Source organism: Miscanthus floridulus, chromosome 10, assembly GCF_019320115.1.
Source record: "Miscanthus floridulus cultivar M001 chromosome 10, ASM1932011v1, whole genome shotgun sequence".
Taxonomy (NCBI): Eukaryota; Viridiplantae; Streptophyta; class Magnoliopsida; order Poales; family Poaceae; genus Miscanthus; species Miscanthus floridulus.
Genome location: NC_089589.1, coordinates 35,495,234 through 35,520,277, shown reverse-complemented (window position 1 = coordinate 35,520,277; position 25,044 = coordinate 35,495,234). Strand labels below are relative to the sequence as shown.

At 44.2% G+C, this 25,044-nt stretch overlaps 1 protein-coding gene, 1 long non-coding RNA gene and 2 pseudogenes across 4 annotated transcripts; 3 read left to right on the top strand and 1 right to left on the bottom strand.

The window, feature by feature from the left end:
• The first annotated feature begins 2,056 nt into the window (after positions 1-2,056).
• On the top strand, positions 2,057-3,148 carry LOC136488395 (receptor kinase-like protein Xa21). The gene is made up of 3 exons (XM_066485341.1): positions 2,057-2,189; positions 2,473-2,685; positions 2,775-3,148. Exons 1-3 carry the CDS (start codon positions 2,057-2,059, stop codon positions 3,146-3,148), a joined length of 720 nt encoding a protein of 239 aa, XP_066341438.1.
• Positions 3,149-11,206: 8,058 nt separating this feature from the next.
• The window catches only part of LOC136488394 (probable LRR receptor-like serine/threonine-protein kinase At3g47570), a 42,958-nt pseudogene continuing 29,120 nt past the window's right edge, over positions 11,207-25,044 (top strand).
• On the top strand, positions 12,792-14,546 carry LOC136487184 (receptor kinase-like protein Xa21; annotated as a pseudogene).
• On the bottom strand, positions 14,583-15,751 carry LOC136486483 (uncharacterized). Of its 3 annotated transcripts, XR_010766828.1 has the most exons (5): positions 15,454-15,751; positions 15,279-15,346; positions 14,996-15,110; positions 14,807-14,886; positions 14,583-14,701 (listed from the first exon to the last, which is right to left on the bottom strand). It is a non-coding gene; the product is annotated as an uncharacterized lncRNA (long non-coding RNA). The 3 variants fall into 3 exon arrangements; XR_010766827.1 differs by lacking the exon at positions 14,583-14,701 and having other exon boundaries at positions 14,764-14,886; XR_010766829.1 differs by lacking the exon at positions 14,583-14,701 and having other exon boundaries at positions 14,788-14,921.

Sequence of the window (25,044 nt, the reverse complement as noted above, 5' to 3'; positions counted from 1 at the left end):
GGTCCATAAATCACAATGTATAAGATCAAACTTGATAGACGCACGAGAGGTGGACTCATGAAAGGGTAATCGAACATGACGCCCTAACTGACAAGCATGACATAACTCGGAGCAATCCAGAATATGACAGGAGACACTAGACACGAGCTTCGACAACGCCTCATGACCGGGGTGGCCAAGACGCCGATGCCACAGCGGGGAGGAAGCCTGGGCGACAAGGGAGTGTGCTGGTGGTAGGCGTAGAGGGTATAGCGGCCCAGAGCTATTGCACCTGACGATCTCGGTCCGAGATGGAAGAACCTTCACAGAACAACCAGCGGGGTCAAACTCAATAGAACAATTATTGTCGGTAGTAAATTGGCGAACAGAGATAAGATTCTTAATAATTTGTGGCGACACAAGGACATTATTAAGACGTAAATTACGGGACAAGTCTGTAGAGCCAGTGGCAGTGACAGGAAGAAGAGAGCCATTACCGACAACAATGGATGAGGGAGAGGGGTACCGCGGAAGAAGAACATGTGAAAGAGAAGAGGACTGAGATGTCATATGTGAAGTAGCACCTGAGTCGAAGTACCAGTCGTTGGACGTAGGAGAGGTCAGCGACGTGGTACTGAAAGCGGAGGCGAGGGCCGTCGGGTCCCAAGAGGTGAGGCCAGCCACCGGGTTATAATACCCGGGGGCGACCCACTGTCCAGTGCCATCAGGAGCAGGGAGGGCAGCGCCCTGCTGGTGAGCAGCGAGGGCGTGCTGCTGCTGTTGGGCGAGGAAGGCCTGCTGCTGCGCCTGCTGCTGCGCTTGTTGTTGGGCCTGCTGCTGTGCCTGCTGCTGCGCTTGCAAGTGAGGAGGCACCGGGATGGGTGCCAGCGGTGGACGAGGTCCCCCTGGCCACATCTGAATGGTCCCGGTCCAGGGGTTGTAGACGCTGGGCCATGGCCGCCCGCCGGTCGACTGTTGTTGGTGGTGGCGTGGCCCCTGTCCAGGAGGGCCACCGCCGTTGGTGCCTTTGCCGCCCCCACCGCGTTTGCTGCGACGGTTGTTGGGCGGCTTGGAGTTCCCACCAGCGCCCGTGCCGGAGGACGCAGGGGCAGGGCTGGGAGTGGTGGAGGCGGTGAGTGCAGTGGCAGGTGCGTCCTTGCGGGTCTCCATGGTGAGTTCCTCGAGGATGAGGTCGTCACGAGCCTCCAGGAAGGTGGGGAACGGTCGAGCGCGACGAAGGAGCGTCCCGACGTGGCTGAAGCGCTCGTTGAGGCCACGAATCACGTTGAGGACAAGTGTGCGGTCGGTGACAACCTCGCCAAGGGCCGTGAGATCATCGGCCATCTTTTTCAGCTTGCGGCAGTAGTCGGTGACGGAGAGGTCGCCCTGGACGAAGTTGCGAAGCCGCGTCTCGAGGTGGATGGAGCGGGCCTCGCGGTTGCCAAGGAACTGCGACTCGACGGCGAGCCAGGCATGCCGAGCGGTGGAGCCCTGGGCAGAGATGATCTCGCCAAGGTCGTCGGTGAGCGTGGTGACGATCCAGGACTTGACGACGCAGTCCATCCGGGCCCAATCAGGAGAAATTGGGGCTGGAGGGTCCTCTCGAACGTGGTCCTGGAGAGAGAACTTGCCGAGGATGAGAAGAAACTGATCACGCCAACGGTTGAAGTTACCGGAATCAACGTCGAGGATGGTAGTGACGTGGTTCCGGATGTTGCTGACCGCAACAGCCTGAGCATGGAGCTGCAGGAGGGCAACGGCCTCGTGATGCAGCATGGAGGCCCGAAGATCGGGTGGTGGCGCTGAAGGGCCTCCAGGTGCGGCGCCAGAGGATTCCGGAGCAATGGCGGCGGCAGAGGCCGCCCGCTCCTGGGCAGCGCGCGCCAGGGCCTCGGTAGCGCGCTGGGCGGCAGCGTCACGATCCTTAGTCGCTGCTGCAGCCTCCTCCTCGGCCTGTAGGGCGCGTGCTAGGGCAGTATCACGCGCATCCTGACGCTCGCGCTCGAGACGCTGAGCAGCGACAGCCGCGTCGTTGGCCTTCTCCGCGGCAAGGCGTTGAGTGACGGCGTCTGCCTGGATGGTGGCAGAGGAGGCTTCCAGAGCAGCCCCAGCCCTGGGGGTTGCTGGAGGGGTGGAGGGCATGGTGGCGCAGCACGGTGTGGACCTGCGCGCGGAGGGGCGCAGCGCGGCGAGGGGCCGGCGCCCGTGGAGTGGGCAGCGGAAGAGGAGACCTAAACCTAGGCGGCTGATACCATGAGAGCGAATATGTCTCGGGAATTGAATGATAGATTAGCAGTAGTACAGGGTACAATATATAGGCAAGGATCAGTAGGGTTTATAGAAACACCCAATCAACGGTGATCCTTGCCTTATCAAAGTAATCTATCTATCTTAACCCCTAAGGCAGCCAGCCTAACAGGCTAGGCGCCAGGCCCAAGGCCAACCCATTAGGGCGCCTATTCTAACAGTTATGCATTGTGGTGGATGTCACAGATGCTTTGGAATACCTCCACCATAATAACCAAGGAACTATTATTCATTGTGATCTAAAGCCCAGCAACATTCTTTTGAATGACAACATGACAGCACATATTGGAGACTTTGGCCTTACAAGGTTCAAATTTGATTCTGCCGCATCATATTTTGCTGATTCGATCTCAACTTCTTCAACTGCTATCAAGGGGACAATAGGATATATTGCTCCTGGTAATGCCAATTTTCATACTGTGTTGTTATTTGTGTCATCGTGTGCTGTGTTATCTTTGGACTAAACAACTCTTCTGTGCAATCTACAGAGTGTGCAGCAGGAGGCAAAGTTTCAACCGCTGGAGATGTTTACAGTTTTGGAATCATTGTCCTGGAACTATTTATAAGGAAGAGGCCAACAGATGACATGTTCAAGGATGGACTGAATATTGTAAGATTTGTTGAGATGAACTTTCCTGACAGGGTATTACATATTACGGATCCTGACCTAGTGCTAGAAGATGAGCGTGATGTCTCACAAGAAACTTCAGTAGCCACGAAGGAGAAAAGCTTGGAGTGTTTACTCTCACTGCTTCAGATTGGACTTTGCTGCGCCAACCCATCCCCAAATGAGCGCATGGACATGCAGGGAGTGGCTGCAAGGCTGCACGGAATAAAGGAGGCTTATCTGAGAGGAACCTGAGGTAACACTAGACAGTTCAGTGTCAAGTTGACATCTGATTGTAGTAATGTAGTTTATATAGGTTTTATGAAAATAACCTTTATGTCGGTGTTGCAGAGCTCCCATCACTGCTGACTCCCAGTCCTTGTCGACGATGAACCCCTCCTACAAGTGACTCGCTTTGGCATGCAAGGAAAATGCCCACATGTGGAGCTGCAGGTTTAAAGTGGGTGACCGATAAGTAGGTTCATACACTGTTTCCACCGTATGCAGTTTCAGGCAACCAAATCAATAAACATGGATTGTTGATCTAAAGATACTGATAAGCATTTCATACAATGTGTCCGGTACTCAGTAATACTGAATTGCTGTGAACAAACCTGATGGATCTCCATGTCCACTAAATCCCTGTGCCCAGGCACTAACTGTCTGTTGGGTTCCTGCGCATTTTATCAAACACTTAGACGACAAGGAATCAACAGCTAGTGCCAAAACAACAAGAAAGGTTTTATACGAGCATATAAAGGAGAATTAGGTAGTTGCTACCTAATAAGCATGGGGCTCCTCTTTGTCCTCATCAGGCAGCGACGGCATATACAACAGATCGTCCATCTCACCGTGCCAGATCCACCGGCGTGTTGGGTGGGATCCGTCACCCCGACCCCGACACCCATTCCTGTGCACTCAATCAAATGAACGAGCGTGAATCAATTGAAACAAAGACTAATAGACAAGACCAGTCCGCGGAATCGGATCAATCGAGTCAGCGCCGCGATCACGAGCTCAACACGTGGATGCAGAGGAAGGGGGAAAATGGAAGAGACTTTTCCCTGTGTGCCATTATAAAAGTTCGCAATTCCTTGTGCCCCTGAAAAAATTCAGCGGTCTTCAGCGCCACTACTCAACTTTTTCGTGTCCTCCATGCCACTTCCGTCAGTTTAGGCTCTAACGCCGTCAAACTGCAGGTGTGAAAAGACGAAAATGCTCTTAAGTTTAAATATGTTATTAATTTTTTTTAGCATCTTAACGACTTTAAATGAAAAAACTCAAAACTAGAATGTTGTAGATCTCGTCGAGATCCTCCTCCTCCGCCTCCACGCGTCGAATCTGGCGGGGGCTCGTTGAGGAAGATGTGCTTGAGCATGACGCCGGCCTTTGGCCACCGCGATCGGGACTTCCACGTTTCGCCGCCGCCATGGATTTTTGAAGCTTTGGGGTCGTAATGGCTAGAATTGGAACTGGCGTGTGCCGCGTGATGGTGTGAGCGTGTGTCCAGTGGGCCAAGGAATTGGAAGGGCATGATCAGCGTGGGCCGTCAGTATTGGGCCTCATGTGCCGTGGCGAGTAAGAGAGGATCGCCCCCGCACGTGGACTGGGCTGACCTGGCTTTGGTGATGAGAAAGAAGAAGAAGAAAAATCTATTCTACCTCTTAAATTATTGGTATAGTCTGATTATTTTTTTAGACTTTAAAACCAAATATCCTCTTAAATCTTATAAAAAAATTCATATTATCTCCTTGTCTTGTTTTGGAGTGGTTTTAAAGGTGGTTTATGTACCTTTTAAGTTTAAATTTTTTTTGTAAATGATTGATAAGGTTTTTAAACCACAAAAAATGTCTCTAAGCTTTTAAAATTTCCAAAATAAATCAAGAAATAGATTAGAATACGGTAATTCAAAATAAATTATTAATAGATCATAAAATAAATGTAGATGCTTAAAACAAATAGATCTAGCTCTAGGAAAATGAAAAAATATCTAGAGAAAATCTAAAACATTCCTAAAACATTATAATTGTTATGTAAATGTGTTCTGAAAACATTTTGCAAGAAAAAGCATAAAATGAAACCAACACCGATGCATTCAAGCATCTAGAGATATTTTCATGAGGTTTAAATGTTTTATTTGGACTTGTCATATCCCAGTATATTTATAGAATTGATTTCAAATTTTTTGAAGCTTAGAGACATTTGTTGCGGTTTAAGAACCTTATCAAGTATTTATTTATTTTTTTAATTAAAAATACAAAAACACCCTTTAAAACCACACTAAACTAGGACATGGAGGTATTAATTTAGATGACTATGAGAGTACAGACAGTAAGATGTCTAATTTTGGAGTTCGAGGAGGTAAATCAAAGTACGACGATAGTTCAGAGAGGTAAAATAGATTGTTGGATACTCCCTATTCCCAAAAGATTGGAATTTTTTTTTGTTTAAGACAATTTATTAAATTTGATAAAATTCATATAGCACAATATTTATGTCTCCAAATATGTTTATGTATAAAAGTATATTCTATAATGAATTTTAGGATACTTATTCATGGTCATAAATGTTAGTACTTTTTATAGATGTAGCTAATTTGAAATTGTTTGACTTTGAATGCCATTTTGAACAACGGGTCATCGGTGCTTCTAGTTTTTATCTAGGGTGCTTTCTAGAAACTACACACATCTTCACTGTTTTGTGTCCCAAGCTCATCGCATCTGAACTTTTAGTGAAGCTTGGTTCCCATTTAGTTGTTCGTTGGTTTCATTGATGCTTTTAACCGTTTGATCTAGTGATGTCCTCTTCCACCAGCTAACTATCCAATCCAATGACAAAAAGTCTCACTAAGTGGCTCTCTGGATAGATAGGACCGTTCACCTATAGTATTATTGTTTTCCTTCATATTTCACTATTTTATCCGATGAAGTTTTATTGAGTTACCTTCTTGTGTTTCTCACTTGTCACATTCGTGTTGTGCCTGTGTTTTGTACTCTATTCGATTCAAATTATAAGACATTTTGGTTTTTTTTCGAAATATATTATTTTTATTATATATCTAGATATAGTGTACATCTAAATACACAACAAAAACTACGTTGTTCGATTAGTTGCCCATTTTGTGCATCCTCAACGTTGAGGTTGCTAGAAGAGAGGACCAGATTGATAACTGCGGCATAGCCTATAATTAAGTTGTTTGCTTGTTGAGAGAAAAAAAAACCATCTCTCCCATTCACCCTCCACCCTCATTTGGCTGTTCGATCCTTTTCAATTAATTAGTATCGTAGGATTACAATTCTACAATGTTGCATGGATTTTCTTTTGTTGAAAGTGGGAAGTTTAGTAGCTCTGATCAATTGATTATGAAGCATTACGGACCTGAGGACCATGTGCCTTGCATTAAACTATTCATGAATAGTATCGATTCTCCATTTGCCTCAAGCTTGCAAAAAAGAATTCAAAATATGATTTGAAAATTCAAATGTCCAATATAGCCAGTACTTATTGAATAAAAAAAATTAACACCTTATTGAAAATACAAAAGCAATTTCTAATTTGAGATTTTAGAATTGTTGAGACGTCTGCCTGTTTGCGTGTTCAAATTGAACATATAGAATCCTAGAATACTTGACAAATCGAACATTCGAACGGTGGGTTGGGTTCCTTTCCTGATTTCCTTCGTATATGCAGTGCCCCTGCCGTGGCGTTTACTTGGGGTTGGGGTCATGCGCTGGCTTGACTGACCGGTTGAACAAGATGCATGACTTGACAGGCGACGTTTCCCTGAGCGGTGAGCGCCTACGCGATAATCCAGCAGAGCAGACACGGCAGCTTGACCAGAATAGGAGGACGGCCGAGAAAGATGCCGCAGAAGACTAACGGGCATTATATTCTGGGCACAGTGAAGTTTTGTGTTTGAAGGTGGAGCCAGGTCTTGGAGTCTTGACCAATAATTGCCTTAAACAGGAAGAAATTTCTGACCTAGCGCCGTGTAGTTTTTTACACGGAATACATCTTGACATTGTATCTATTTGATTTTTGTGTGTGTAGATGTCAATATATATTTTTCTTGAAAACTTGAGATAGACACGAGAAGTTTGCCATAAATAGGCTCTGCTTAGCAGAGCTCTAGCTATGGATTTCTTAGGTCATGTACAATGGGCGGGCTACTATAGAGACGCTTAAAGGGAGAGGGAGCTTTTTTTTTTGTCAGCAAGCATCTCTACGGGAGCTCAACCTACAATGGAAATTTTATTTTATGGGCGCTTAAACTGTCAGGCGCAGACCATTTCTCTGAGCGCCTGGCTCTAGGAACCGCACGATCGTCGGTCCCGGCGTCACTACCTCGCGGAGCAGCAACTCTGTTCATGAGCGCCCCAATCTAGCCACGGTGGTGTCCACCGTGGAGGGAAAACAGAATAACGGCCCAAAACGGCCCTTAGGTGCCCTGCATTGTACAGGCTCTCAGAGCTAATCACCTGTAGCTCTAGGAAATCCTATATCTGAACCTGCAGGCATGTTATGTGCATAGACATGACTCATTTTATTAAATAAAAATATTTAAATCACTTTAATTTAGTTTACAAACTACACACCTAGCAAAGATCTCGGCACTAGAGCTGTGCCAAATGGGCCAATAGTATAAAATACTATAATTTAAAACGGTAGGCAACGTTCCCGTCGACAGTGAAGTGTCTGCGGTGACTTTGTCAATCTCGAGATGTGTCGGCACAGTCTTTCGAAGGTACTCATAAGGGTATGATTTGCATACGTGTGTTCATAGGGATGAGTGTGAGTGCATGTTGTGAGCGTCTGCGTCTGTGTAATTCATTCGCAAAAAAGAAGAAGAAGGGCCAATAGTATAAAATACTATAATTTGGAACCAAGAGAGCAGTACATAAGTGACGTTTGCATAAAGTGGCAAATGACAAACTGGTAAATGGAATTTGTAACCAAGAGAGCAATATATAAGTGTCCCATGTAAGTAGCGACCATGGTGAAAGAGACGGGACTGGTCGGATCCATGCCCTGCCCCTCGTATACTCCAAGACATTCTGTTGTTCAACGTCGACCTTTGAACTCCATCTAAAACAGAACTGTTTGAACAAGACGTGGAGAGCAGTATAAACTGAGGAAGGGTGCTCATACATGTCTCGTGCTCATACATCTCTGCTCTAGGCCGCCGGCCAACTGGCTGCGCTTCCCGTGGTCCACCAAGAAACCCCACCGGACAGCTTCGAGCGCCATCGATCAGTAAGCATCTCTTCTTCAAGCTCTCGACTTCGCCTGCTTGTTCCCTTGGTTGCATTACAACACAAAGAATTTTAGGAGACAGCCCCTGATTAACAGGTATTTTGTGGTGCTGCCTCTGAAAATAGTCAGGCGCCCTCTAGACAGAAAAAAAAAATCAGTAAGAATAAGAATGGTTCTCATAGGGCATCCGTAGTCACCTACTGACCTACCACGGAAATTATGACACGTGTGCATGTAAAATTATCCAGAGTACGAGAGATATAGTTTTTCTTTCCAAAAGCTACTCTCTCACATGTGTTGGTTGATTTTGTATGCACACGTGTCATCAAGTCGTGGTAGTGCCCATGGATGCACCGTGAGAACCATCCCCACAGATTTTTTTTCAACCTCTAGATAAATGCTCGTCTTTGTTAATTATTTTCATAGACCAACATTCTAAGATGATCGCATCTATTAATCGACTATTAACAGAGGTAGGCGGCCAAAGACGTCCGTTTCTGTCAGTCGATTACATATATGGGGCTCTTAAGATGTCCATATCTGATAATAATTATAATAAATCGAGGCAGGCATTCTAAGTGTCCGCCTCTATGGGCTCTAAATAGTTGTCTCCAAAAAATTCATAAGTTTTTAGTATGAACTCAAATGAAGGCAAACTTTATATTCAAATTGTAGAGATTGATGTGATCTACACCTTTGTGGTTGATAAAATTTTTGACTTGGAATCGTTTAAAGTCCCAAAAATTCATGTTTAGCTCTTAGATTTTGAAATTTAAAAATTAAAATTTTAAAACAACCTCAGATGTTGATATGATCTAAACAAAAATTGTATTTGAGGTGCCAAAGTTGAACGGTTTTGTAGTTAGGGGTCAAATTAGGCAAAAGCAAGAGTTAAGAGGTCAAAATTAGACAAAAGCAAGAGTTAAGAGGTCCAAATTAGACAAAAGCAAGAGTTTAGGGGCCAAAAATGGACTTAATCCTTCACAAAATGATTTACCACTTTCTTTAGTTAAGAAGTTTTTTATTTGTATTAAATTTCTAAATATTTGTTTTATGTTGTAAGTTATTGAAATTTAAATTTCAAACGACATTGAACCTTGACATGATCTATACCAAAGTTGTACTTGTCGACTCAATCTACATCTTTGCAGTTGACAAATTTTTGATTTGAAAACATTAGTCCCAAATATTGGTTTCAAAATTCTCAGATTTTGAGATTCATTTTTTTTGAAAATTTCAAACTATGTTGGATGCAGACACACCTTTATCAAAATTGTAGAGCTTAACAAGATCTAGAATTTTTTAAATGTGAAATAATTATTATGGCATATTGCGAAAATTGTGTCACTCTCAAAAGTAAATTAGTCTATTTGTGAAAAAAACAATTAGCTTTGTCCTAAGTCAAACCATCTTAAGTTTAACAACATCATATAAAACATATCAATATTTATGCCACCAAATAAGCATCATTAGATTCATCATGAAATATATTTTGTTGCATACCTATTGCTACGATAAATGTTGATACGTTTCTCTATAAAGTTTGCTAAACATAAGATAGTTTAATTTATAATAAAGCTAGAGTTATATTTTTTGATAGATGAGTCGACTAGAATATTCTATTTTTTAACTTATGATAGTTAACTACTATCAACTCTTGATACTGAGTGGACTAGAATATTATAAGACAACTAACCAAAATTAGCTAGGCTATCTTTCAACTAAAGTTAGTGTCCATATAGGTATTGTGTAATCCTATCTTGTTATGATAAACTTTGTTGTTTCCCCTTTAGCATGACCCCATCGCGTGTCTGCAATATGTATTTAGTTGAAACTTCAGCTTTAGTAAACTTAGCTCTTGTTGCAGCCCATGTGCTATGACTTCATGAATCTATATTTTAGCTTTCTAGTTCTGATCTTTTTAGGTATTGCACTTTTTTACTCTTTGTTGTGTTAAGTTGAAACTTTCTTTTAGAATTTTCGTAAAACATGAATTCTAGATCCTAGACCACACTTTGATTACTTCATGGCGTAACCATGAATTTCAACCTATACCACAATGCACAAGATGTTAACTTTCTCCTATCAAAAAATATGAATAGTAGATTAAACTATAAAAAAATGTTATAACCGTTTCATTTAAAATGTACAAATTTACTTAAAGGTACAACTTAAGTAATTTATTGTACAACTTAAAATTAGATGTGATAGAGTATTAATATAATTCAATTAAAGTATATTGTTAGTGTCATTGCTTGTGATTGGTTAAGGAAGCACTTTAATGATTTGTGTACTAAGAAAAATATATACTTATATCTCGTGCATGTATAATTGCTTGGCATGCATGTTGCCACACAATTTGTATGCATACTCCAAAATATCTTATGTGGATAATTTAGTTGTAAAATTTAAAGGGCTCTTTTAGTTTATTTCTAATAATGGAAGAGGTGGTAATTAAAATATGAACTTTACATAACCTTTCCTAATGATAGAAATGAGCAATTTAGATGTAAATTTTGGGAGTCACTACAGATTATGTGTCATAATAGAAAATGTCGTTAAGTTGGATGAAAATTTGGGACGTTAATTTTGTTTGTTTTAGACAATGCCTGATGTGGGTATTTTGGAATAACTAGATCAAACTTCCATTATTGTTAATATTAATTACTGTCTACCGAATTATTGGCAATATGTTATTTAAGAATTTATAGGATTTATGACATTACAACACATGGTATGCAAACAACACAGACATAATTTAAGTTAATGTTTCAACTAAAACATATCGAAGACGCATAAAGGTGCAATACACAGGGGGGAACTGTAAACAATTTATCATAACGAGATAGAGATTATAAAATATATATGGATATATGATGTCAGAAAAATGAACAAACAAATATAAACAAAGATAAAGGATTTTGATTAATTGTGTGTATTTAAATTTATCTACGAACATTTATACTTATTTCTCATATGATTTTAGCTTATGCAAGAGCACGCACAGGTTGATAGACTAGTCAGTATTAATAACAGTAACACTTATCTGAGCTTCTTGCACTTTTTATTGGTGCATATAATCAGGATCCATATTCAAGCGGCGTAACAAGACTACCTATGAATATGATGGTTCCTGCAATCCAAGTACAGTTTCTCTTAGTGCTGATGGCTTGTTGTACACATATTGCCATGTGTTCAATCAGCGGAAACTACACAGATAGGCTGTCACTACTGGAGTTCAAAAGGACAATCAGTGATCCAAACGAAGCCTTAATTTCTTGGAATGACAGCACCAACTTCTGTAGCTGGGAAGGTGTCTTATGCAGTGTCAAGCACCCACATCGTGTCAGTTCTCTGAATCTCACAAACAAAAATTTGATTGGGCAAATATCTCCATCACTTGGAAACCTAACATTCCTAAAAGTCCTAATATTGTCGGGGAATTCATTTTTTGGGGAGATCCCTGAATACCTTGGTCACCTTCATCACCTCCAAATTCTCAAACTGAATGACAACACGCTACAGGGAGGGGTGCCCAGCCTTGCAAATTGTTCAAAACTCAAGGAGCTATGGCTGAGTAAGAACAAACTAGCTGGACAGATTCCTGCAGACTTGCCTAATAGCCTCCAAAAGGTGATTCTCGCTGCTAATAATCTTACTGGAACCATCCCTGCTTCTTTTGCCAATATCACAATGCTAAAGAATTTTACTTGCATGAATAATAATATCGAGGGAAACATCCCAAATGAGTTTGCAAGCCTAAGTGGGCTGCAACAGCTGCAGCTCGGCGACAATAAGTTGTCAGGTGATTTCCCACAGATCGTTCTGAATCTCTCTAAACTAGTTGTGTTTAGCGTTGCTTCCAACAGCCTAAGCGGAGATTTACCAGCAAACCTCGGTCTCTCTCTGCCCAACCTGAAATATATGTCTCTAGGCGGCAACTTCTTTCATGGGCACATTCCACCATCAATAACAAATGCTTCCGAGCTGATCATTCTTGATATGTCAAGGAATAAGCTCACTGGGGTGATTCCTAGCTCAATCGGCAAACTTCAGAAGCTGTATGCACTAAGTCTCGAGTTCAACAAACTCCAAGCAAGGAACAAGGAAGACTGGAAGTTTATGGACAGCTTGGCTAATTCCACCGAGCTACAAGTATTCACAGTTCTGAGTAATCATCTCGAAGGCAATGTGCCAAATTCATTAGCTAACCTTTCCAGCCAACTCCGGTTCCTGTACTTGTCGAAAAACCAACTGTCAGGAGATTTTCCTTCTGGTGTAGCAAAGTTTCGTCATCTGGTCAGTATAGAATTGGGTGTGAATCGATTTACAGGTGTGATTCCAGAATGGCTTGGATCCCTGAAATACTTGCAGAGATTAACATTAGGTTACAACATCTTTACAGGACCCATTCCAGCATCGCTTTCTAATTTGTCCAATTTAAATTTACTCCAACTAGCATCGAACCAGCTGGATGGGCACATACCCTCAAGCCTGGGAAACCTCCAAACACTTGAAAAGTTGTATATTTCCAACAATAATCTTCATGGCACCATGCCAAAGGAGCTCTTCAGAATTCCAACCTTGCTGAAGATTAAATTATATTCCAACAACCTAGATGGACCACTTCATCCTGATATTGGCAATGCCAAACAGCTCACATATTTGGATATTTCATCAAACAGTCTATCTGGAGAAATCCCTAACACTTTGGGTAACTGTGAAAGTTTGGAAGATATCAAGATGGACGATAATGCTTTCAGTGGAAGCATACCCACTTCATTAGGCAATATAAATAACCTACAAATTCTCAACTTGTCTCACAACCACCTGGTTGGATCAATACCAGTGTCTTTTGGAAGCCTAAAATTTCTTCAGCAACTAGATTTGTCATTCAACCAACTAGAGGGTGAGGTCCCAACAGCTGGAATATTCAGCAATTTAACTTCACTGTGGATTGATGGAAACATAGGCCTCTGTGGAGGGGAACCGGCCATGCACCTACGCCCGTGTCCTGCAATGCATTTGAATTCAGCAAAGCACAAGCATTTTATTGTTCTGAAAGTCTTGATCCCATTAACCAGCATTGCATCACTTGTGATAGTCATATCTGTAATGTTGTTCTGGAGAGGAAAACGAAAGAAAGAAAATGTACCTTTGCCCTCATTTGATAGAAAGTTCCCCAAAGTTTCTTACAATGATCTTGCAAGATCAACAGAGGGGTTCTCCACATCCAAATTAATTGGCAAAGGAAGATATTCTTCTGTATACCAAGGAAGTTTGTTTGAAGACAGAATCGTTGTTGCTGTCAAAGTTTTCAGCCTAGAGATAAAAGGAGCACAAAAGAGCTTCATTGCAGAATGTAACGCTTTAAGAAATGTACGGCATCGCAATCTAGTCCCTATCCTAACTGCATGCTCGAGTATTGATTCAAAGGGAAATGATTTCAAAGCTTTAGTTTATAAGTTCATGCCACAAGGTGATTTGTATACTTTGTTGCACTCGGTTCCTGGTGATGGGAGCACTTCAACTCTGAGCCACATTACATTGGCTCAAAGGTTAAGCATTGTAGTGGATATCGCAGATGCAATGGAATATCTCCATCATAACAACCAAGGAACTATTGTTCATTGTGATCTGAAGCCTAGCAACATTCTTTTGGATGACAATATGATAGCACATGTTGGAGACTTTGGTCTTGCAATGTTTAAAGTTGATTCTGCAGTGTCCGTCTTTTGGCGATTCACTTTCGGCTTCTTCAATGGTTATAAAGGGAACAATTGGCTACGTTGCTCCAGGTAATGTTACTCCGATATATATACTGCATCTTCAATTGTGAACTTGTTGATTAAGTTTGGACCTAGAGCTGTATAACCAATAGGGTGCAGAGTTTGTGTTGGACCCATGTAACTATGCTTCTCATAAATATGAGCATGTCTAACATTGTAACCGTGACGTCTTAGGGATAGATTCATAGGGGGAAGAATAGTGGTGGTTCCCATATGGCCATATTCAAGGCTAGGCTGGTCTATCTTTGTATATGTTCTTCTTAATAGCATGAGTATAAGAGCCAATATATAGAAAGAACAATATGTTTTGTTTTGATAAGGGAAAGAACAATATGTTGAGCAGACTAATAACATCTTGCAAACATCATAAAGTCCAAAATTACCCAGAATAGTTTAACACCGACAATTAAAAGGAGATTACAGTACCACATTTCATTGAGGTTATACTTTCTACAGGCCATGGAATTCTTAATTATATTGTCTATGTTCACTTGGAAGAAAATATTATCTGTTCCAACAATGGTTAAAAATAATCAATGTATCATCTGTTCTAACAATGGTTGCGAGATTAAATAGTTGCTTTCACATGCTTGTTTCTCTGACAATATGCAATCTGCAGAGTGTGCAACAGGCACAGAAGTTACAATCGCTCGGGATGTTTACAGCTTTGGAATTGTTATCCTTGAAATAATCTTACGGAGGAGGCCAACGGATGACATGTTCAAGGATGGACTGAATATTGTTAAATTTGTCGAGACGAACGTTCCTGAAAGTATATTAAGGATTATAGATCCTGACCTACTAGAAGATGAGCATGATGTCTCACAAGAAACTTCAGTAGCCATGAAAGAGAAAAGCTTGGAGTGTTTACTCTCACTGCTTCAGATTGGACTTTGCTGCGCCAACCCATCCCCAAATGAGCGCATGGACATGCAGGGAGTGGCTGCAAGGCTGCACGGAATAAAGGAGGCTTATCTGAGAGGAACCTGAGGTAACACTAGACAGTTCAGTGCCAAGTTGATTTCTGATGGTAGTTTATATAGGTTTTGATGAAAATAACCTTTGTATTGGTGTTGCAGAGCTCCCATCACTGCTGACTCCTGGTCCTTGTCGACGATGAACCCCTCGTACAAGTGACTCGCTTTGGCATGCAAGGAAAATGCCCACATGTGGAGCTGCAGGTTTAAAGTGGGTGACCGTTAAGTAGGTTCATACACTGTTTCAACCATATGCAGTTTCAGGCTACCAAATCAATAAACATGGATTGTAGATCTAAAGATACTGATAAGCATTTCATACAATGTGTCCGGTACTCAGTAATACAGATTTGCTGTGAAACAAACCTGATGGATCTCGATATCCACTGAATCCCTGTGCCCGGGCACTAACTGGCTGTTGAGGTCCTGACTTCCTGCGCATTTTATCAAACATTTAGACGACAAGGAATCAACAGCTAGTGCCAAAACAACAAGAAAGTTTTTTCTACGAGCATATAAAGGAGAATTAAGTAGTTGCTACCTAAGCATGGGGCTCCTCAGGCAGCGATGGCATATACAGCAGATCGTCCATCTCACCGTCACCGGTGGCCAGATCCACCGGCGTGTTGGGTGGCATCCGTCACCCCGACACCCATGTCCCGTGCACTTCATCAAATGAACGAGCACGACTCAATTGAAACGAAGACTACAGACCAGCCCAGTGTGCGGAATCGGATTCATCGAGCCACGCACGGGGATCACGAGGTCAACACGCGGATGCAAAGGAAGGGGGGAAAGGAAACAGAGCGGCCGGTGTCGAGGTCGCTGGCGGTGATGAGTCTCTGTCGACGTCGGCACCGTAGATGGAGGTGGAAGCGGCTGATGCTGGGGTGGGTTGGAGCGATTTTTTTTTTAATTTTAACCTTTTTTTTAATATAATTTTAAATCTAACGCTGGCGTTTTTTTTAAACTAACACTTTTGGCCGCGCCTATTGCCCTGGCGTGGCCAAATGCCTGTGCCGCGCCATGCAAGGTGACGCGGCACAGGGCTGACATGGCGTGGGCCGGCCTGGGGGGCCGATGACGTGGCGGGTCCTGCCGCGCTACCGACCTTGGCGCGGCAGTGCCGCACCCTGATCCGTGGCGCGGCTGGACCAGATATTTACCACGTGTGAGCCCGGCCGCCCGCACGCACCCTGCCCTGCCCGCCCGCCCGAACGCCGCCAGCCGCACGCGCCCCACCGCCAGCGCCCCTGCCTACGGCCACACGGCCCGGCCTCGACCGCTCGCCCACGCCGCGCCCGGCCACGCCCGCCGCGCAGCGCCCTAGCCGGCCGCGCCACGAACGCCGGCGCGTCAAGGCCGCCCGCTCCTAAGGTACATCCCTCTCGATTTTATATATTTTTATTATCTAGTATAGTTAGTATTTTTTGTATCCCTACGGTACCCCCACGTGCCCTCGCAATCCTCAAGCGGTCGGCGCAGAAGCAAAAGAGTTGATGATGGTCTGCTAGTGCTAGCATTTCTAGGAGCATGTAGGGGCATCGAGGCTATTTTCATTGAGTATTAGTGTCTTTGCGATATCTTAGAACGACTATTGTTATGTGACGGAGGACGTACCCCTTCCGTCTTAAATAAATGCACATCTCGCTTCCTGAAGTTAATTTTTTTAAAAAATTTAACCAAATTTATATAATAGCGTACTAATATTTATAATACATAATAGGTACTATTATGTTAAGCATGGAATATACTTTCGTAATAAACTTATTAGGAGATACAAATATTGATACCGTTTTTTTTAGTTTTGATCAAACTTAAACATATTTGACTACTCGAGAAGCAAGATGTGTATTTATTTTGAGACGGAGAGATTACTTGTAATTTTAGAACCAAAGTTTTATATGGATTGATTATTTATGTATTATCTAGTATAGTTAGCATTTTGGGTTTAGGGATTTAGGCTAGTTAGGTTAGTGAATTTGTTTGTGAACTTACTAATGTTAATTTGAATTTTGTTAATTTGAATACTCTAACGCTTTGTTTATCAATTTGTAACAGGATGGTCCCTCCCACGCAGCACCCGTTGTACCCCATTCTTGAGGTGGGGTACGATGACCAGCACCGAGGACACATCTTGAGTGACAACGACGCAGAGGTGTCCTTGCCTCCTTTGAGGCCCCGCACTCACACCAGGGCGCATCAGTGGGACGAGCGTTATACGCCGTACATACGGCGTGCCGGCTTCCTCGAGCTTATCTGTGTTGTCAACCACGGTCTTCCGTCCCTTGACCCAGTACTACTTACTGCAGCTGTAGATATGTGCGAGTGCATTCTTTGTACGTAAACTTTCTTGTAACAAATTGGAGGCAACTAACAGTCGTTCTATTCTTATAACAAGTGGAGGCCTGAGACCCACACGTTCCACCTACCTTGTGGCGAGATGACCTTGACATTGCAGAACGTGAAGGCTATTTTAGGCCTTCGGTTGGGGGACTTCCAGTGACAGGGATAGTTGACAACGATCACTGGAGGGGGCTGGTGGCTCAGTTTACTGGTTTTCTTCCACCGGACGACGATGCTTCCAAGAAAAATAAGTGAGTAATTCAAGCATATTTAATACTTGTATTGCTTTATAGCTGGCATCGGGTCTCATTTTCTTTGATCAATTACAGAAAAAGTTCTGGTGTTTCGTCGTCCTGGATCACAGAGCGCTTTAAGTACTTGGACCCACAAGTTGAGGAGGCACAGATCGACAGGTTCGCTCGAGTGTGGCTTTGGCACTTTCTTGATGCTTTCCTTTTCCCAGACGCCTCGGGCAACACCATCAGCTGGATCTTCCTTGACATACTTCACCAGCTGTGGGAGAACGTAGCGGGGTACAGCTGGGGCAACGTAGTCCTGGCATGGATGTATCGACAGCTATGCGTTGCTTGCCGTCGCACCTCAGGACATGCGAACCTTGGGGGTCGCTCCTACCTACTCCAGGTTTGGTATTGGGAACGATTGCCCGTTGGGAGGCCCTTTAATAATAGTTTACCGGTAAGTATTTTGGTTCATTATATTCTTCCAGGTAGTTAGATATGATGAGATTATTTGTTACTAATTCGTTATCGTGTTCAATGCAGCAATGGAACATGCATGATACACTCCCTACAGCTCTGTATATCTGGACGGAAGCACAGTTAGTTAGAGGGAATGCGTGGCGCAAGTACAGGGAGTATATGGACAGTCTCGACGTCCTGACACAGCACCAGGTTACGCTCTCTATACTATCATAGCAGTGTCTTCTTCGATGTACACTATATCACAACCTAACACAATTATGAAATTTCAGGTGTTTTGGTGTCCTTAGGATTCTTCGAAGCTCTAGGGCTATCTGAGTCCTGTCACTAGGGACGAGTCACACGAGTATCGCTGCGATGTCCCTCTTATTTTCTTCTATGTGGTCGAGATTCACTTGCCTATCCGAGTCTACAAACAGTTTGGAAGAATGACAGGCTGCCCACCACCGCTTTACACCACCAATCAAGCATTCCACGGGTGCGTTATCGATTAATAACAATGCTATAATTCAGTGGTGTGTTTGGTACAACTAACATCATTTTGTTGTAGGTTTGACCGCAGGAAGAGGTACAAGACCAAGGATTGGCGCGTGACACACAGCTCGTACATCCATTTGTGGCAGACTAGGGTACCACATGCGGTCCTTGCGGGTCCTCCACACGAATAGCACATCTTCGACGAGTACCTACGGTGGCTTCACAGGTCTACGAGGACACACATCAAGCCCCCGTACACTGACGTGGCGATTGACGAGGACTCAGAGGAAGATGTCATCGAGGATGTGTACGACGTTACCACTAGGGAGGACACACAGCTACAGAGAGCCCCGCTTCAAAGATACGTGGTAAGATACTTGAATAGTATAATTTGTTATCCTTTTGGTATTAAGTATGTGTACTAAAACTGTCTAACCGTGTTTCTGTACCCAAGCGACACAATTGTCTAGGCTGTCCAACGAAGCAGCGTTCCGGCTTCACGAGTCTAGAGGGCAGGGGCCAGGCGTTTTCGCGGCTTTTGTGGAGGTAAACATAAACTTGTACGTTTCGAAAATATGCGTTTGGGTAATGAACTAACTTTAACATCTATTTATGCAGAAGGTAAAGAAGAGCTGCAGGAAGCTAGCTCAGAAGTTGAGCTGCATGGACACTCCTTATGAGGAACCGCCACTCCCCGCGCGGTCAGGTGGCACGTCTTCAGCCTCTTTGAGGACACCAGCCGACTCTTCTCAGCCGATGACGTAGGGTGCCACTTCCGCGGTGCGTACACCACCATATCATAGCGCTGGGAAGGACCCTACAACCAAGGACGAGGAGGAGGACGATGACGACGACGACGAACCCCCGGGCTTCCGCGGACAGCACGACCAGTGGGATGAATGGCCGCAGGACGAGATCGGCATGTCTCAGCTAGGTGGTGCCCCGTTTGGCACCCAAGAAGCCTCACAGGTACTAACAAAGATAGTTTGTTTCAATACGTATGCTCCATGAACTAACGATCATAAAGAATTATAAGTAATCGTGCGTATTATATACCGACGTTGGCTACACTCCCAATGTGTTGCCAACAAATCCGAAGAGATAGAGGCGTTTGAGTGATCCTTACACTCCTGAGTCTTAGTTTGTTAGGTCAAACGAATATTGGCATCCGAAACTTGTGGGGTTATTTGGTTATGTTATCTCAAACTTATGTCAAAACAATGAATATATTATGTGGCAGCTTGTCAACTTGCTTCTTATTCGTTTCTTTGAGTCGCGGTAGCACTGCTGGCGAGATTAAGTACCCTGCGTTCGGGAACCGGCAGTCTCGGCGTATCTGGACACCGGTGGTAATTTTTCGTAATTGATTAGTTAAAATGGTGCATAACCGTATTATGAAAGACGAAAAACTAATCATTGGCTTATCAAATTTTCTATTCGGCCGTGAAAAAAACTCAACAAAATACGGGCGCAACGTGTTTCGATTCTACCATCCAGGTAGCCCTGGCCGGCGGCAGGTGCAGCGGCCAGGTGGTGTGGCTGCTCGTGCGGTATATTTTGTCTAGCCACGCCACGCAACAGGGCGCGACACTGCCGCGCCAGGGTCGGTGGCGCGGCAGGACCCGCCACGTCATCGACCCCCAAGCCGGCCCACGCCACGTCAGCCCTGTGCCACGCCACCATGCATGACGCGGCATAGGCATTTGGCCGCGCCAGAGCAATAGGCGCGGCTAAAAGTGTTAGTTAAAAAAAAAAAACTGCCAGAGTTAGATTTAAAATTATATTAAAAAAGGTTAAAATTAAAAAAAATCGTTGGAGCCGGGCAGCGGATTTGGATTGTGGAACCTTCAGGTCCGTGGGCACTAATTGGAAGCGGCGTGTGCATCTCTCTCTAGTGGGCCGAGAAATTCGAAGGGCACACCGTGGGCCGTCAGTGTTGGGCCTCATGCGCCGTGGCGAGTAAAATAGGATACGCCCCCGCACGCGGACTGGCCTGGGCTGGCTCTGGTGATGAGCGCCTTTCATCACCAGAATAGCCCAAGAAAGAAAATCAGATTGCCGGACCGCGTCCAAAAAAAAAAAGACCCCATTCTTTGAAATAAGGCAAATTTTATGAAACTTAACTGAATTCATAGAAAATATTCCTCCGAATATCTTCACTATAAAATGGTATTATGTAACATATATTTTGTGTCATAAATGTTAGTAATTTCTTTTAGGTCCCTTTTGGATCTTAGAGTTAAAATCTATTCTAATAATTATAATTTAGACACATGAATTAAGCTAGTATGTTTGTACGTGGATTATATTTGTATAGTACTATTGGCCATATGAGGGAGATAATTTTGTGCTGCATTTGTGCTGTAGGGAAGCGCGTCGAAGAGCGTCCTAAAAGTTGATCTGTAGAATCAATTTTCATCTCCCACCCTATGAATCTAAGACAGACTTATTCCTGAACTTTAGAAATTTGTGGAATATCAAATTCCAAACCAAATAGCTTAGTCCATTAAGTAGATTCTAATTCTCCAAAATGAAAGAATCCAAACGGCGTTTACATATGTGTTCGAATGTGAAAGAGAAAAATTCGTTAAAGGACACTGTAAGTGAAGTCGCATGACGAAGCTGATGAAGTGGAACTGGTGGACTGGGGCGACGACGACGACGCGGACGAGGATGAGGTGCTGCTGGCGGACCTGGTGTCCGGGCTCGACGCGCCTCCCTCCGAAGCTCCATCGGCCCCTGCCCCCTGCACCCCAAGATCTGGCAGATCCCTGGTGCGGGGCGGCCCTGCGCGAGCGGATGCCCATGACGCGGCTGGGGCGAGCAGCTCGAGGGCTCCGACCATACCATCCTCGTTGAAGCCGCAGCCATGGCTGAGCCCTGGTGTGCCATCTGCCCACCCTCCGGAGCTAGGCTGATCTGTGGACAGCGACTGGCGGGGGTCCATCCCGTCTGCACCTCCTAGAGCTCCGGCACCGGCCAGGCTGAAATCCATTATAGTCAGGCCAACGCGCGTGCCGACGTCCTCTGCTGCGGTCGCTTGCCGTCGCAAGACGGTGTGGATGAGACTGAAGCTGACGGAAGACTCCGCTGCGTGGCTGCCAGAGCAAAAGAATCAAAGTTCCAAGCAGCTTTCCAGCACTCCGCCTGCCGGCTGCTGGGAGCTCGGGGAGTCTTCGGGAGCTAATGCTCACCTGGAGCCTCCGCCTTTGCCGAGATGGCAAACAGCAAGGAAGAAGTACTGGTGGCGCAAGTGCGGATCTCGACAGGAGGATGGCTCTGGCAAGACTAGCTAGCCGAGCTGCGCAGGATGCTGCCCTGGGGCCCACCATGGAACCAAGGTTTTTATTTTCAGAAATTAAAATTCGTCGAGGGTCACAGATAAAAAAGATAAACAGGATATATCGGACCAAATTTAAATAAAATTTAATTTGAATTTAAGTAAATTTAAATAAAATTAAATAAAATTTGTACGAAAAAAATAAATATTTTTTTATCGACACCTACGGATAAATAGAATATATCGAAAATATCATGAGATTTCGGCCTCGGAAACCATGCATGGAACAGCTGGGAGTTTTTTTAAAAAGCGCCTCGCTGGGGGCTGCTTCCGGTGCCTCGGCATTGACCACCAAGTTGCATAATGCAGGGACCTTGTTCGCTACCTCCGGTGCAAGGGCTCTGGCCACATCTCCCGCCACTATCGCTCCAACTAGCGACAACCCATCTCAGCCAAGCTCCGCTCTCGGTTCACCTTCCCGGCCCCTAAGGTCACGTGCGATGGGGAAGAAGGCCTCCTTGCCATTTGGGCTCGCCTCTACACGTACTTTCAGTCTAGAGGAATATTCAGTCCAGAAAATTACGCAGAGGAATATTCAGTCTAGAAAATTACACATCTAGCAACAATTAGAGGGCTTTGCATGTATATCCCTACTTTCAGGGCTTACGATGATTTTGCCCTTATTTTTTTAACTTTGTTTTTTCGCCCCTGCTATTTCAAATCGAAAGGAGGCTTTGCCCCTACTGTATTAAGTCATTGTAATTGTGTTAATTCTGAGATAAAATGACAATTTTGCCCATGCGAATTTGCCCTCGCTTTTGTTGGTTCTTTGTGATTTTAACCCTGTTTTAGATTCAAAGGCTTAGATATTATTTTTGCAGATTTGACAAGGATTTTGGCAGAAAAATTTAACACAATTTACTGCATATATTTTAAATCTGTGTAAACTAACAAGTTTTGGGAAAAAAATGATAGCATTTATATTTTGTAAATTGATAGCATTTACTGCATATATTTGTGGTCTCCTCTCCTCTGTACCTTGTCCTGGCTTGACCATGTATAGGACATAGGACATTGACTTGACACGCGACATTTCCCTGAGCCCTTACGGATAATCCAGCAGACACGGCAGCTTGACCAGAATAGAAGCGCCGCATGCAGCGGACGAAGGCAGATCTAGAGGAGCAACAGAAGCTTGACGGATGCCACATGACATGGGGCTCACTGGAAAGATGCAGCAGAAGACTACCGATGGTCATTGTGGGCCTAATGAAGTTTTGTATTTGAAGGTGGAGTCAGGTCTTTGAGTCTTGACCAATGCCTTAAACAGGAAGAAATTTCCGACATAGGCCCTGTTCGTTTGGCTGAAAGTACTGTGTGTTGATTTGTTATGAGAGAGAAATATTGTTCTGACTAAAAAAACAAGCTGAAAAGTACGGATTATAAGACAAGAGAACAGGGCCATAGCGCCATGTAGTATATACAGCAATAAATACACCACCATCGACAATTCTACAAAACGTGTCTTGACATTGTATCTATTTTTGTTTGTACACATGTCAATATATATTTTTCTTGAAAACTTGAGCTAAACAAGAGAAGTTTGCCATATATAGTTTGGCAGAGCTCTAGCTTTGGATTTCCTAGAGCTGATCACCTACAGCTCTAGAAAATCCTATGCCTCTATGCTAAAAATGGCGATGACTTCCTCTGCGCTAGATTTGGCCTCAAATGGTGTCCTATTCCACGATATCAAGTTCCTTATATTCTCTGAGTTGGGGTTCAAGTTGATGCCCTTGAAAATAATGGCAATGGAAACAATGGAAATGAGATATTACCTAGACCATTTATTCTATCAAAAACTATGAGAGATGCTATTGGCTTTGTTGTTGCTTGGCCCTATTCACATGTAAGTTTTCTCTTATATTAACAAATGCTTTACAATTTTGTAATTTCCTAGAATTATACTGTCCCTCTAAACATATGTCTCATTGTAGGTTAAAAGACTTGATAGTTCAACTCAAACCTTGGTATGTTTTGTTCTTGCTAGATCCGTTTGATTAGAATTCATGTCTGTCCACTTAATCTCCTCTTACTTTGTAGGATGACGGCAACATATAACCTGATGTGGGTGGAAAGACAAGCTACAAGTTTCGGAGTAAACAAGATAGATTTTAGATGTTAGTGAAAAAATATAAATATTTGTATGATATTGTCACTTTTCCTATGCTTGTTTACGAATATGGTTTGTCTTTGAGAGTGCACTTTAATGAGTTATTAAGTATCTTGTTTTTGTAAAGACAATATAGTTTTCAATGCAATGCCTTCTTCATGATTCACTTTCTCATTATCTAATCATCCAAATTCACACTACTACAATAAAACTTAACCGAGGCGTTTGGCAAAGGGGCTCGGAGGCGGGCGGGCATTTTAATTGCCTCCGTTAATGCCTTTGATTAACGAACGCGGTCATTTTTATTAACCGAGGCGGTCACATTCAACCGCCTCGCAAAATAGATTTACGGAGGCGGTCAAAAAATAACCGTCTTGTAAAATCTATTAACCGAGGCGATCATCTTAAGACAACGGGCTCAAAAATGGCCATTTTCGGAGGAGGTCATTTTAAGTTGCCTGCCTCCATAAGTCGATTTACGGATGCAGTTATTTTCCTGACCGCCTCGGAAAATTGGCCCAAACCCCAAATAAACCCAGAAGGGCCATTACCTCAGTCACATATAAAACCAACACTTAGGGTTTCGTGCCTCACTTCTCTCCCCCTCTCACTTCTCCCTCGCACCGTCCCTCGCGCCATCGCGTCTCCTAGGCGTGCGGCCGCAACTCCCTCCCTCCCCTCTCTCCTCTCCCTCACCTCTCTCACTCTCTTCTCTCCCTCAGTTCTCTTCCTCACCTCTCTCACACTCTTCTCTCCCTCAGTTCTCACCCTCACGGGCACGACGGGGCAGTCGCCATGCCTCGTGGGCGGGGTGCGGCATGGCGGTGCAGTGCTGGTGCTGGACGTGAGGCTTGTCGGGTGCGTGCCAGCGGTGTGGGTGCTGGACGCGGCGGGCGTGTGCACCAACAGCCTCAACCAGCTTGCTGCCGGCTTCGACGATCGACACGCTCGGGCCACTTCTTCGCCGACCCGGGGGATGTCGGGGTACACCGACATTGCCGGCGCCTGCTGTGGGAGCGGCTGGTGCTCGCGGCCTCTCTCCCTCGTCGGTGCTCAGATCCATGGTGGCGGTGGGCAGATCCGACGGCAGTGGCCCAGATTCGGCCCCCTCCTCCCGGATCTGGCCTTCTCCGCGCG